The sequence below is a fragment of the Pseudophryne corroboree genome, chromosome 7 (genome assembly GCF_028390025.1).
Source record: "Pseudophryne corroboree isolate aPseCor3 chromosome 7, aPseCor3.hap2, whole genome shotgun sequence".
Lineage (NCBI taxonomy): Eukaryota > Metazoa > Chordata > Amphibia > Anura > Myobatrachidae > Pseudophryne > Pseudophryne corroboree.
This window is the reverse complement of record NC_086450.1, coordinates 345219629-345234012: the sequence shown is the minus strand read 5'-3', so window position 1 is coordinate 345234012 and position 14384 is coordinate 345219629. Positions and strand designations below refer to the sequence as shown.

At 45.1% G+C, this 14384-nt stretch overlaps 1 protein-coding gene across 3 annotated transcripts in view; it reads left to right on the top strand.

Moving 5' to 3' along the window:
• The window catches only part of SYT17 (synaptotagmin 17), a 274794-nt gene that overhangs the window by 119154 nt on the left and 141256 nt on the right, over positions 1–14384 (top strand). For all 3 annotated transcript variants that reach the window (XM_063934394.1, XM_063934393.1, XM_063934395.1), the window contains exons 3-4: positions 7767–7915; positions 11007–11152. In XM_063934394.1, the coding sequence (XP_063790464.1) occupies positions 7767–7915; positions 11007–11152 (295 nt within the window). The remainder of the gene's footprint in view (positions 1–7766; positions 7916–11006; positions 11153–14384) is intronic.

The following is a 14384-nucleotide window of genomic DNA, read 5'->3' as shown; positions in this document are numbered from 1 at the left end:
TCGGTATTTTTCATCGCATCGCAGTGAAATTCCGCTTAGTACGCATGCGCAATATTCGCACTGCGACTGCGCCAAGTAATTTTACAATGGAGATAGTATTTTTACTCACGGCTTTTTCATCGCTCCAGCGATCGTAGTGTGAGTGACAGGAAATGGGTGTTACTGGGCGGAAACAGGCCGTTTTATGGGCGTGCGGGAAAAAACGCTACCGTTTCCGGAAAAAACGCAGGAGTGGCCGGGGAAACGGGGGAGTGTCTGGGCGAACGCTGGGTGTGTTTGTGACGTCAAAACAGGAACGACAAGCACTGAACTGATCGCAGATGCCGAGTAAGTGTGGAGCTACTCTGAAACTGCTAAGTAGTTTGTAATCGCAATATTGCGAATACATCGTTCGCAATTTTAAGATGCTAAGATACACTCCCAGTAGGCGGCGGCTTAGCGTGAGCAACTCTGCTAAAATCGCCTTGCGAGCGATCAACTCGGAATGAGGGCCATTGTGTGCTGGTGGCCCCTGACCAGAACCGAGACTTGAGGGCGCCCGCACCTATCTAAAGTGATTGGTGCAACTATCCTTGGGGCCACTGACTGTCAATTTTTCTCCTTTTGTGTGTCAGCTTGCTGCACTTTGTTTGCTTTTTCTAAATTCTCATACTTCTCTTTTATGGCCTGTAGCTGGTGTCTTAGCTCTGTGTAAGTGGGACCCTGGTGTTTAAACTCTGTGTCCTTTCCTCTGTTCCCAAAATGTTGTGAGTAACCCATGTGTCTATTCCAAGCTCCATCATTTGAATGTCCTTGGTATCCTCTACCACCACCTCTAAAAATGGATCTCTCTTTAAAAATTCCCCCTCTCCTTTGTGACCCTGTGTTCCATTGTGGGTTAAATGGTGTGTTTACCTCCCCTGGAATGTGGGGCCCTTCAACCACCATTGGTTTACCTTCTGACTGTAATGCTGCAACCCTCTTTATAACACATTTCTCATTCCTTTCTGCCATCTTACGTTGCTTACTGGCCTGTACTGCTTGAAAGGACCGCTGCATTAATCCCATTATTTTATCATAGCTATGCTTTACGGTATCTATCAAGTGTTCACACTTAGCTTTAATTGTGGGGTGCGAGTTATGCACCAACAAGTTTTTGAAATCTTTGCTGTTTTTCTGACTGTTGTCATTTTTGCTGTTTCCTGCACTGTATGCTGCCCACAATCTATTTGCATATATTAATGGGTTCTCCTCACTTTGCTGTTTGATTTCATATGCAACCATTGTGCCTGCTACTGAAGGGTTAATTATCTTTTGTAGCTCCTCTACAGTTTCTTCATATGTACCTTTACCTTCTTTAATCAAATCTGGCAAAGCACTCCAAGCAGCTAATGGAATTGTTAATTGCAGTACCTTAACCTGATCAGTGAGATTTCTAATTCCTAGAAGTTCACACCTCTGCTGAACATTAGCTGCATGGGAGGTGATGTGTTCTCCTGAACTCATTTTTCCAATCATATCTGCCACTCCCATAAGTGTTTTTATGGGTTGTGGGGGATGATTGGCACTAGGGGCCCTTGAGTGAATGGCCTCTCCTTCACTATTGAATCCCAATAGGGTGTTCCTACTCTCAGTGAGGAATGCTGGCTGTTTATGAGCCCTGTGTGCCTCAATTTCTGTCTGTACTTCTTCATCACTACTATCTGTGCCTATTAATATAGAGCACTCCCTATTCGCCGCTGATTCTGCAAACTCTCCCATTGCTATGGGTACCCTGAGGGTAGATTCAGTAGAATTCCCCTCTCCCTAGCAGTCCTCTCTGTCCTCATGATTTGTGTCCCATTGTTCTCTTTCATATGCATAGATAGGATATGGGGCAGTGGCTGCAGTTCCTATCCTAATGTTTGCAGCAATATGTCCTTTCAGAACAGATATCTCTTGCATAAGCTGCATCTCCCTGTCCATACAAGGGGCATGGTCAATCGCTTTCCCTTTCATACATTCTGTGAGCTGTCCCTGCATAACTTTATATGCACTTATTATCTCATCTCTCTGTTGTAACCTCTGTTAGAGCTCTCCTACATTCTGTGGATTCCCTCTGAGCATTTTTATGTTTCTGTAACACTTCATCCTGGGAGATTTTACCCATGTCATTAAGTGTTGTTAAAGTTTTAATTTGGATATTTAGCTGATCTATTTTTTCTTTGCTTTCTGTTTATTTTAAATTAGATTCTTCTCTACATTTTTGTAGGGTTTTAGCTAAACTGCTTAATTTAGCATCCATAGCCAAACAGGCTGCATACAAACCTGCAATGGCTATTCCTTTCTGTTTCCTTTTCTTTGATGATTTAATTTCATCATCAAACAAACCCTGGACATAGCTCCATGGGTTTTCTTTTAATTTGGCATCACAAGCAAAGTCTGTACACTTTTGCTTTGTGATGTATTTCACTACAAAGCTGTCTATATTTGACATTGTAGCCATTTTACAGATTTATTCCCTTTCGTTATATGTATTCTATCACTGAGAATTACAAATTTTAAGTATTTGGGAACAATATTTTCTATATTTTGCATGTGGTATCCTCCCTTATCTGTTCGCTAGCCTGATAAGTTAAACTCTAACACCCGTGTTTTTAATTTCTTACTTTAGGCCTTTTTTAAACAAAACAGTTTCTCTAGTCATTTGCAACCTATTCCACTGTGATCTTGTATTTTGCCCAGCGAGCTTATAGCCCTTGTGCTGCTCCTAAATATTGTATTTAGTCAAAATCGATACTGAATAATTCCAAGTCCCTTCCGTGGTCGCCAATGTTGATTTATGGAATCTTATATAACATATATTTATTATATCATATATTGATATAATGGTTTATGTATTTTAGATCTGCAAATATATTGTAATAGGCTTACAAATAGGTGGGCTCATAACAAAAGGGGTGATGTTTAGTACTGGTCCAATCACACAATATGTTATGCGTGGACGTTCCTATTTAATACCTGTGATTGGCTCAGATTTAAGGAGCTATATCTCTACTGTCCAGGAAATATTTCCAGGCAAAGCCTAAATATACTTTACAGAGATATATAATCCTGGCTCATTGAACATATAAGTACTATACTTTATGACTACAAGTCAATTGTCCCAACTTGCAGAGCCTTATATAATATATGCAGATTTCATGTATAACTTTAGTGATTCCTAAAATGAGTTCAAGACTTGGAATACCAGCTCTATTTTGTCTAGTACATTTATTATAGGTGATACAAAATACAAGATAAGATAACACAATGATAATAAATCTTATAATTTATCTATACTTCCTTAACCATGGTACATACATAAAACACAAACAGTTTTACAAACTTAAACAATTAATACACATACTATACACTTGCAAGAATATGTGAGGGCATAATTCATAGCTACCGTCTTAGGATCCTGACTCCCTCTGGACTTCGTTCCTTCCTCCTCTCCTTCTAACTCTCTATCTATCAGACTGCCCCTTTTATCCTATATTCTACCAATTCAAAACTAGTATATCCCCACAGTTTCCAATGGAGTAGATAATTATAGGTTTTGACAGATTCCAAAGTGTCATAAAACGTTCTCTGCTAACTCCGTCTCACGGTGGTGAGCATGTAGGGAATTTGGGATCATAAAATTTGGTATTTCTTTATCCATCAGAGATCTACCTTTGTATGGATGTGTAAACGATCTATTTCGCCTAGGCCCTAGGGTGTTAGCATAAATAATTGTGACCTGTTTATAGTGGGTTTGATCCTATATTATCATTGCCTCTGGCCAGCAGTATAACTGGACAATAGGCCAGCTGGTTGATATATTTTCTAAAGGTATGAAGATCTTTGATTGTGAATTCCAATGTACCCTGTTCATACCAGTAACTGTTTGCATATTATGAGACCTGAGCTAGGTGACCTATTGACTTTATCCACCAAGTTATAATTATTTATTTGCTGTGTGTGAATCAAGTATACAGTATACATATATCTACATATCATGTAAACTTTGATTTAATTGTACTTGGTATAGCGCAGATCAGACGTTAATCCTTTGATTAATACAGATATGAATAATGGCATGGAAGGGATGAATTTGTGTAATGCTCAATGTATTGTGTATTCTGGCTATATGGCTTACACAGAGAAAACCTGTCTCTTACATAATGACCCATAATCTTGCAGTAAAACACGCAGAAATACATGCTACTAAATTCTCAAAACATAAGACTAATACATTCAAACCTATTTAAGTTATACCTTACAATAATATAGATATACACACACTCTTAACTGGTTAAAATCACATTGGGTAATAAATCATATTATTTAATTTACATAATTTGTTCTAACTTTGGTACCTACTAAATTATATTGTTATGTAATGGTCTATATGGCAACAACTGGATCACAGCCCGTCGTCTCAAAGGGGGTCATTCCGACCCGTTCGCACACAGCGGTTTGTCGCTGCGGTGCAAACGGGTCCGGAATGTGCATGCACGGCGGACGCACTGCGCATGCGCGACGTTGCGGGTTACGTCAAGAAGAACGAACAAAGCGGTCGCAGAGCCGACCGCAAGAGTATTGACAGGAAGAAGGCGATCCTGGGCGGCACAAAGCGTTTCCAGACGTTTTTGGGGAGTGGAATTGAAAATGCAGACGTGTCCAGAAGAACGGAGGGCGGATGTCTGACGTCAAAGCCGGCCCCAGCATCGCTGAGATCGTCACACAGGGTAAGTATGTCCAGGGCTGGTCTTGTATTACTTTAAATTTTTTTAGCTTAGCAGGGCTGCACAAGCGATCGCAGCCCTGCTAAGCTAAAATACACTCCCCCATAGGCGTGTACAAGTTGATTGCAGCAGCAGCAAAAAGTTGCTGGCTGCAATCAACTCGGAATGACCACCAAAGTTCCAAAACATGCACCCTCTAACCAACACGATATCTATCGCACTCCCTCCATTTCCGACAGCAGAAGCAGCCCAAATTCAGATTTCCAATCCAGTGGGTTTCTGCACCTACTGTATGCATCTAGACTGAGGCATCCAGCCTTAATCCTGCCACCCAGTATTGCCAGTGTCTGTCAGCCTGCAACATTTCCTTAGTAAATTGCGTTAAAAAAAAAAATCTGTCTTGGTGATGCAGTTTAATACATAGGCATGTTAGAGTTACTGTGCTACCTAAGACTATACTGATCTTTCTCGGTCAAGGTGACTACAGAGGGCCTAATTCAGACCTGATCGCAGCAGCAAACTTGTCAGCTAATGGCCAAAACCATGTGGACTGCAGGGGGGGGCAGATATAACATGTGCAGAGAGAGTTAGATTTGGGTGTAGTGTGTTCATACTGAAATCTAAATTGCAGTGTTTACCCTGCACAGAAAGAAAATAATACACATAAATTTAACTCTCTCTGCACATGTTATATTTGCTCCCCCCCCCCCCCCCCCCCTGCAGTGCACATGGTTTTGCCCATTAGCTAACAAATTTGCTGCTGCGATCAGGTCTGAATTAGGCCCAGAGTTGGCACAACACTGTCCATGCTACATAATTATTGTGCTATAATTATTGCATTCTAATTAATAACCTCCTCATACTAAACCAATAAAATGGACTGACATCATCGGCAGGGCCGGTTCTAGACCTTGTGGCGCCCAGGGCGAAAGTTTCCTGTGCCCAGAGGCGGATTGGCTATAGGGTTTACTGGGAAGATTCCCGGTGGGCCGACGCACCCGCAGGGCCTGTTTTGTTTGAGGACATGTGGTCCTTTTTATAGACATAATGAATAAGATGCAAAATAATTTGCATATATGAAAATTACTTTGCCACTTAGCCTGTGATTGCAGATGATCTAGTGTATGCTCTGTCTGCCTGCTTGGCTGACATATAAGATTGAGTGAATAGTGACTGGGATACGGTTGGTGTAATAAGCAAGAAAATATATCTTTCTAAAGAATTATATAGTTTCCTAAATTCTGAAGGTGTATCATATAATGTGCTCATAATATTTAATTTTATTTATTTTTAACTTCCCCCTTGATGCTGGACATGCCCACTATCTGGAAAGTCTTGGGGGGGAGGGTGCTGCTGCCATGGCCAGACCTTACACCTCTAGTGCTGCCCATGTGGGGCCACTAGTACAAATATTTCCAGGGCCGCTTTTTGTTCCCAATCCGCCCCTGCCTGTGCCCCCCTCCCCCAGGTAAAATACAGTCGGTGCATGCCCCAAAACAGGGGCGTGGCTTCTTCATAGGGAATGGGCGTGGCTTCTTCATAGGGAAGGGGCGTGCCCACAGTTATACCCCTGTACTTGTGCCCTGCTGTAGCTGTGCCCCCAGTAGTTGTGCCCCCAGCAGCTGTGCCCCTAGTTAATTTCCCCCCAGTAGCTGTTCCCCCTGTAGCAGTGCCCCCTTTGGTAGTGCCCCCTGTAGTTGTGCCCCTTATAGTAGTGCACCCAGTAGCTGTGCCCCCAGTGCAGTGCCCCTTATAGTAGTGCCCCCAGTAGTTGTGCCCCTTGTAGCTGTGCCACCAGTTGATTTGCACCCTGTAGCAGTGCCCCAAGTATGTGCCCCCTGTAATTGTGTCCCCAGTAGCTGTGCCCCCTGTACTTGTGCCCCCCTGTAGATTTGCCCCAGTAGCTGTGCCCCTAGTAGTTCTACCCCCAGTACTTGTGCCCCCCTGTAGATCTGCCCCCAGTAGTTGTGCCCCCTGTACTTGTGCCCCCCTGTAGATTTGCCCTCAGTAGCTGTGCCCCCAGTAGTTGTGCCCCCTGTAGATTTGCCCCCAGTAGCTGTGCCCAGTGGTTGTTCCCCCAGTAACTGTTCCCCCTGTAGTTGTGCCCCCTGTAGCAGAGCCCCTTGTAGCAGTGCCCCCTGTAGCAGTGCCCCCAGTAGCTGTGCCCCTTGTAGCTGTGCCCCCAGTTGCTATTCCCCCTGTAGCATTGCCCCCAGTATGTGTCCCCTGTAGTTGTGCCCCGTGTAGATCTGCCCCATGTAGCTGTGCCCCCTGTAGTAGTGCCCCCATTAGTAGCGCCGCTGTGAAACCTTAAAAAAAAAGAAAACACACAATACTTACCAGCCTCGCTCCTGTTTCCGGATCGCTGCTGCTGCTGTCTCCGGGCGCCGGCTCCTCTCTATGGGAGAGACGTCATGACGTCTCTCCCATAGAAGCGCCGCACTGACACTAGGGGTCAATTTTGACCTCTATTGTCTGTCAGCGACGCCGGCTGCAGCGGGCGCACACAGCGCTCGCTGTAGCCGGGGAGCGGGGAGGGAGTGAGGGTAGATTAGCAGCGGCTCTTGCCACGGTGGCGGCTGCGCCCTCAGGGTAGCGGCGTCCCGGGCAAAAAGCCTGCTTGCCCGTGGCAAGAGCCGCTACTGATCATCGGTCACATATAATGTGTTATGTATGCCGATTTGTACTCTGAAGTCAGCATTTTGTACACTAGGTAAAATAAGCAATGATTATTGTAACACTGTGTTGTCCCTTCTCAGGCATAAATGATTGGTTATCAATTTTACTTTATATAATATATGTTATCATTGTAACAACTGCGGGAGTTGATGTATAAAATAAATGTACAGTATACTTACATAAAACTTGCGCGCGGCATGGCCATGTTCTGGCATTTGTATAACAACATGTTATGAAAGCAAAACAATACACACCACTGGGATATTTTTTCAATCATTGCGAAATGATTGCCGATGTAAGCTGTATTCTCAGCAGGCCTTTTAACATCGTGCTGTGTGTTTCCATCTTTTGGCACAGGGGTTCCTGTCCAAAATTTCAGATCTGCTGCTGTGCCGGTGGACGTGCAGGAACTGCTGTCAGAAGTGTTACGAGTGCAGCTGCTGCCAATCAAGTGAAGATGAAGTAGAGATCCTGGGGCCCTTTCCCGCACAAACACCACCCTGGCTGTTAGTATGGCACAGACAATGTTTTTCCTATCACTGCACTTTAGCTTTGGGTTTTAGGGAGAAAAAATAGAATCAACAAATTGTAGAATAAAAATATGATGCAGAAAGAGTTTTTCTTTGAGACAGCGTTCCACAGTGTTTTGGGATTGTATTGTTAGTTCTTATTTTTTTGTATTTTAGAAGAAAGGGGAGCCTTGTAGTGTAGGAAAACTCCATTATGAATCAACCTTATTGCGAGCACTTATACAGTCCTTGTAAGCTGAATCTAGTCATATAGCAAGTCAGGTACTGTTAGATACAGTGGGGCATACTCAGAGGTTGGAACAATTGGGATGCGGTCAAGATCCCGCCGGACGGAATCCCGGCGGTCGAAATACCGTCACCAGAATCCCGACCGGCACAATCCCGACATATTCTCCCTCCGTGGGTGTCCACGACACCTATAGAGGGAGAATAAATTAGTGTGCCAAGCGTAGCGAGGCACCGTGCCCGCAGTAGCGAGGCACCGTGCCCGCAGCGTGGCGAGCAGAGCGAGCCCACAAGGGGCTGCGTTCCGCTCGCCAACCCTGTCAGGATTGTGCTGGTCGGGAATCTGGTGTTGGTATTTCGACCGCCGGGATCCCGTCCAGCGGGATTTCGTACTGATCCCGAACAATTATGCTTTGAGGCTGACGCAACTATGAGTGATAAAGAGTCATATTCAACTCAGTTATATCTTCACTTGCAGTTTAAGTGGGTGGTAATTACTATTATTATTATTTTTATGATGATGATGATGATGATTGTTATCCATTATTTATATAGCACCACCAGGTGTCCACAGCGCCTTACAAATTACATAAACAAACAGAACAAGAAAAAAGTGACTCACAGCACAGAACGTTGCAGAACATGAGCAGTCATAATACCCAAATTAGCAGCAGATCTGCAGAACCCAAGTTACAGGCAGTAGGCAGTATGGAGAAGATGATGGTATAGACAGGCAGTAGGCAGTATGGAGAAGATGATGGTATAGACAGGCAGTAGGCAGTATGGAGAAGATGATGGCATAGACAGGCAGTAGGCAGTATGGAGAAGATGATGGTATAGACAGGCAGTAGGCAGTATGGAGAAGATGATGGTATAGACAGGCAGTAGGCAGTATGGAGAAGATGATGGTATAGACAGGCAGTAGGCAGTATGGAGACGATGATGGTATAGACAGGCAGTAGGCAGTATGGAGAAGATGATGGTATAGACAGGCAGTAGGCAGTATGGAGAAGATGATGGTATAGACAGGCAGTAGGCAGTATGGAGACGATGATGGTATAGACAGGCAGTAGGCAGTATGGAGAAGATGATGGTATAGACAGGCAGTAGGCAGTATGGAGAAGATGATGGTATAGACAGGCAGTAGGCAGTATGGAGAAGATGATGGTATAGACAGGCAGTAGGCAGTATGGAGAAGATGATGGTATAGACAGGCAGTAGGCAGTATGGAGAAGATGATGGTATAGACAGGCAGTAGGCAGTATGGAGAAGATGATGGTATAGACAGGCAGTAGGCAGTATGGAGAAGATGATGGTATAGACAGGCAGTAGGCAGTATGGAGAAGATGATGGTATAGACAGGCAGTAGGCAGTATGGAGAAGATGATGGTATAGACAGGCAGTAGGCAGTATGGAGAAGATGATGGTATAGACAGGCAGTAGGCAGTATGGAGAAGATGATGGTATAGACAGGCAGTAGGCAGTATGGAGAAGATGATGGTATAGACAGGCAGTAGGCAGTATGGAGAAGATGATGGTATAGACAGGCAGTAGGCAGTATGGAGACGATGATGGTATAGACAGGCAGTAGGCAGTATGGAGAAGATGATGGTATAGACAGGCAGTAGGCAGTATGGAGAAGATGATGGTATAGACAGGCAGTAGGCAGTATGGAGAAGATGATGGTATAGACAGGCAGTAGGCAGTATGGAGAAGATGATGGTATAGACAGGCAGTAGGCAGTATGGAGAAGATGATGGTATAGACAGGCAGTAGGCAGTATGGAGAAGATGATGGTATAGACAGGCAGTAGGCAGTATGGAGAAGATGATGGTATAGACAGGCAGTAGGCAGTATGGAGAAGATGATGGTATAGACAGGCAGTAGGCAGTATGGAGAAGATGATGGTATAGACAGGCAGTAGGCAGTATGGAGAAGATGATGGTATAGACAGGCAGTAGGCAGTATGGAGAAGATGATGGTATAGACAGGCAGTAGGCAGTATGGAGAAGATGATGGTATAGACAGGCAGTAGGCAGTATGGAGAAGATGATGGTATAGACAGGCAGTAGGCAGTATGGAGAAGATGATGGTATAGACAGGCAGTAGGCAGTATGGAGAAGATGATGGTATAGACAGGCAGTAGGCAGTATGGAGAAGATGATGGTATAGACAGGCAGTAGGCAGTATGGAGAAGATGATGGTATAGACAGGCAGTAGGCAGTATGGAGAAGATGATGGTATAGACAGGCAGTAGGCAGTATGGAGAAGATGATGGTATAGACAGGCAGTAGGCAGTATGGAGAAGATGATGGTATAGACAGTCACAGGCAGTAGGCAGTATGGAGAAGATGATGGTATAGAGAAGGCAAAGCACATGAGAGAAGAGGGCCCAGCTTGTGAGAGCTTACATTCTAAAGGGGAGGGGCAGTAAGATAATTAGGTGAGAGCCAGGTTATTGTGAGAAGGGAGGGGCAGTTAATTGGGTGTTCGCACATAGGCAATGATGATGCATCAACTCCCCACTTTACTAGGGAAGTGGGCGGGATCTTCACCACAACAGCTCTTAAACCATCATTCCCTTATATAAAGGAAATTATTGTTTGTTTGTTTGTTTGTTTTTTGTTATCCTGCTGTGTGTTCAGTTTTATTTGCAACTGGCCATTGTAGATATTAAGTGTTGTCAACAACTTAAAGTGTTCATATCTGATGTGTTGTTAACTTCTTACATGTCATGTCTACTGTACTAATAATATACGTAAAATAACGGATATCTTTCTAGTGTTCTATTAAAAAGTATAAAATATATAAATATTGTTTTTAAAAACAATTTTATTCATAGGATAAACAATCGCAGTGATGACAAGGAAGATTCTGATAATACAACTAGTGAGCCTCCTCAAACACCACAGGAAACGTCACCAGACAGGAGACGGTCATCTTCGGATACATCTAGATCTACATATAGCCTCACAAGACGCATTTCAAGTATGATTCTATACATATCATATGAGTACATGTATTCCTGAAGAAGAACGCCAGCCATCCATTTTATTTTTTGTTGATTAATGACAGATATTCTCCATTGAAAATACCTGCACCTACTGTAAAGCTTCTTCTTTTCTCACGACATAGGGAGGTTCGCATGTAAGCAGTGATCCAGTTACTGATTTTACAAGCTGCTACAGATGTGTCCACAAACAGCTATCCTCACATCCAGCCAAATAGCCCTGTTTAGTGCACTATGGACTTTGCAACTTAGCCGAGTCAAAACACTAATCCTAAGTAACTAGTACACTATAAAGTCATTTCATTGAGGAAAATGGTAGCACAACCTAGGGCAGTGGTTCTCAAACTGTGTGGCACCCTGGAGAGGAGACACTTGCTGGGGTGCCTTGGGTTTGTGGTCCAGGACCAATTCAAATTATTTATGGTCAATGTAATAGGCAAAACCAGTGCTAGTGGCTGCCAATCATAAAATATGTGGACAAACAGAAGCAAATCTTGTCCCTCACCACATAACTGAGCCTAAGGATGACCTATAAACACAATTTACTTCATATAATATTTATTTCTAAATTTCTCAATAAGAAACTTTTGGCCAGGGGTGCCATGAAAAAAAACGAGTTTTATGGTAAGAACTTACCCTTGTTAAAACTCTTTCTGCGAGGTACACTGGGCTCCACAAGTCTGGACAATGGGGTGTAGAGTAGGATCTTGATCCGAGGCACCAACAGGCTCAAAGCTTTGACTGTTCCCAGAATGCACAGCGCCGCCTCCTCTATAACCCCGCCTCCCAGCACAGGAGCTCAGTTTAGTTAACCAGCCCAATGCAGTAGCAGGAAAAGAGACGACAACGGTTAGTAGCCACATACACCACACTCTCATGACAAGAGAAGTGTCAGTGGCTAATGCCATATCAACCCAAAGAAGCTAAGTGCGTCAGGGTGGGCGCCTTGTGGAGCCCAATGTACCTCGCAGAAAGAGTTTTAACAAGGGTAAGTTCTTACCGTAAAACTCGTTTTCAGCTGCGGGGTACACTGGGTTCCACAAGTCTGGACAATGGGGATGTCCTAAAGCAGTTCCTTATGGGAGGGAACGCACTGTAGTGGGCAAAAGAACCCGGCGTCCAAAGAAAGCATCCTGGGAAGCGGCAGTATCGAAGGCATAGAACCTTATGAACGTGTTCCCGGAAGACCACGTAGCCGCCTTGCACAATTGGTCAAGGGTCGCACCACGTTGGGCCGCCCAAGAAGGTCCAACAGACCGAGTAGAATGGGCCGTAATGTGAACAGGAGCTGACAGACCAGCCTTCACAAAAGCATGCACAATCACCATTCTAATCCAGCCTGGCCAGGGTCTGCTTGTGAGCAGGCTAGCCACGTTTGTGAAATCCAAACAAAACAAAGAGAGAATCAGACTTTCGAATAGAAGCAGTTCTCTTCACATAGATACGGAGAGCCCGTACCACATCCAAAGACCGCTCTTTGGGAGACAAATCAGGAGAAACAAAAGCTGGAACCACAATCTCCTGATTAAGGTGGAACAAAGAAACCACCTTAGGTAAATATCCTGGACGAGTACTAAGAACCGCCCGGTCACGGTGAAAAATCAGATATGGGGAACTACAAGACAAGGCACCCAAATCCGACACTCTTCTAGCAGGGGCAATAGCCAGCAAGAACACCACCTTAAGGGAAAGCCACTTAAGGTCAGCTTGAACCAAGAGGTTCAAATGGAGGCTCCTGCAACGCCTCCAAAACCACCGACAAGTCCCAAGGAGCCACAGGCGGGACATAGGGAGGTTGGATACGCAACACACCCTGAGTGAAAGTATGAACATCAGGTAAAGTCGCAATTTTTCTCTGAAACCACACCGACAAGGCAGAAATATGAACCTTGAGGGAGGCCAGACGCAGGCCTAAATCTAGGCCCTGCTGTAGAAAAGCCAAAAGTTTGGCTGTACTAAACTTGGAAGCGTCATAATGGTTAGATGCGCACCAAACAAAGTAGGAATGCCAGACCCGATGGTAAATCCGAGCAGAGGCCGGTGTCCGGGCCCACAACATAGTTTTAATGACCTCTTCAGAAAAACCTTTAGCTCTTAAGACGGAAGCTTCAAGAGCCACGCCGTCAAAGACAGCCGGGCTAAGTCCTGGTAGACACAGGGGCCCTGAACGAGGAGGTCTGGGCGTTGTGGAAGTAGAAGTGGACGCTCTGACGATAGGCCTTGCAGGTCTGAGAACCAGTGCCGTCTGGGCCACGCCGGAGCTATGAGAAGCAGATTTCCTTTTTCTTGCTTGAACTTCCGAATTACCCTGGGCAGGAGTGACACCGGAGGGAACACGTACGGCAGCCGAAACCTCCACGGCACTGCCAGCACATCCACGAATGTTGCTTGAGGATCCCTTGTCCTTGCTCCGAAGACCGGAACCTTGTGATTGTGTCGAGACGCCATCAGATCCACATCTGGAAGATCCCACCTTTCCACGAGGAGTTGAAACACTTCTGGATGGAGGCCCCACTCGCCGGCATGCATGTCCTGACGACTGAGAAAGTCCGCTTCCCAATTGAGGACTCCCGGAATGAATATTGCCGATATTGCCGGTAGATGGCGTTCTGCCCAACGTAGAATCCGTGAGGCTTCCTTCATTGCCAAACGGCTTTGAGTGCCGCCTTGATGATTTATGTAAGCCACTGTGGTGGCGTTGTCCGACTGTACTTGAACAAGACGGCTCTGAATCAAATGCTGGGCTAGGTTCAACGCATTGAAGACCGCCCGCAATTCCAGAATGTTGATCGAGAGGAGAGATTCCTCCTTGGTCCACCGACCCTGCAAGGAGTGCTGCTCCAGCACTGCGCCCCAACCTCTTAGACTGGCATCTGTCGTCAACAGGACCCAGCTGGATATCAAGAAGGGACAGCCTCTACACAATTGTTGGTCCAGGAGCCACCAGAGCAGCGACAGACGGACCTCCGGAGTCAAAGAGATCATGTGAGACCTGATCCGGTGAGGCAGGCCGTCCCCCTTGGCTAGAATCAGCTTCTGGAGGGGGCGAGAATGGAATTGAGCATACTCCACCATGTCGAATGCTGACACCATGAGGCGCAGCACCTGCATTGCCGAATGTATCGACACTTGCGGACGAGAAAGTAAGCAACGAATCCTGTCCTGAAGTTTCAGGACTTTCTCCTGAGACAAGAACAACCTCTGGTTGTG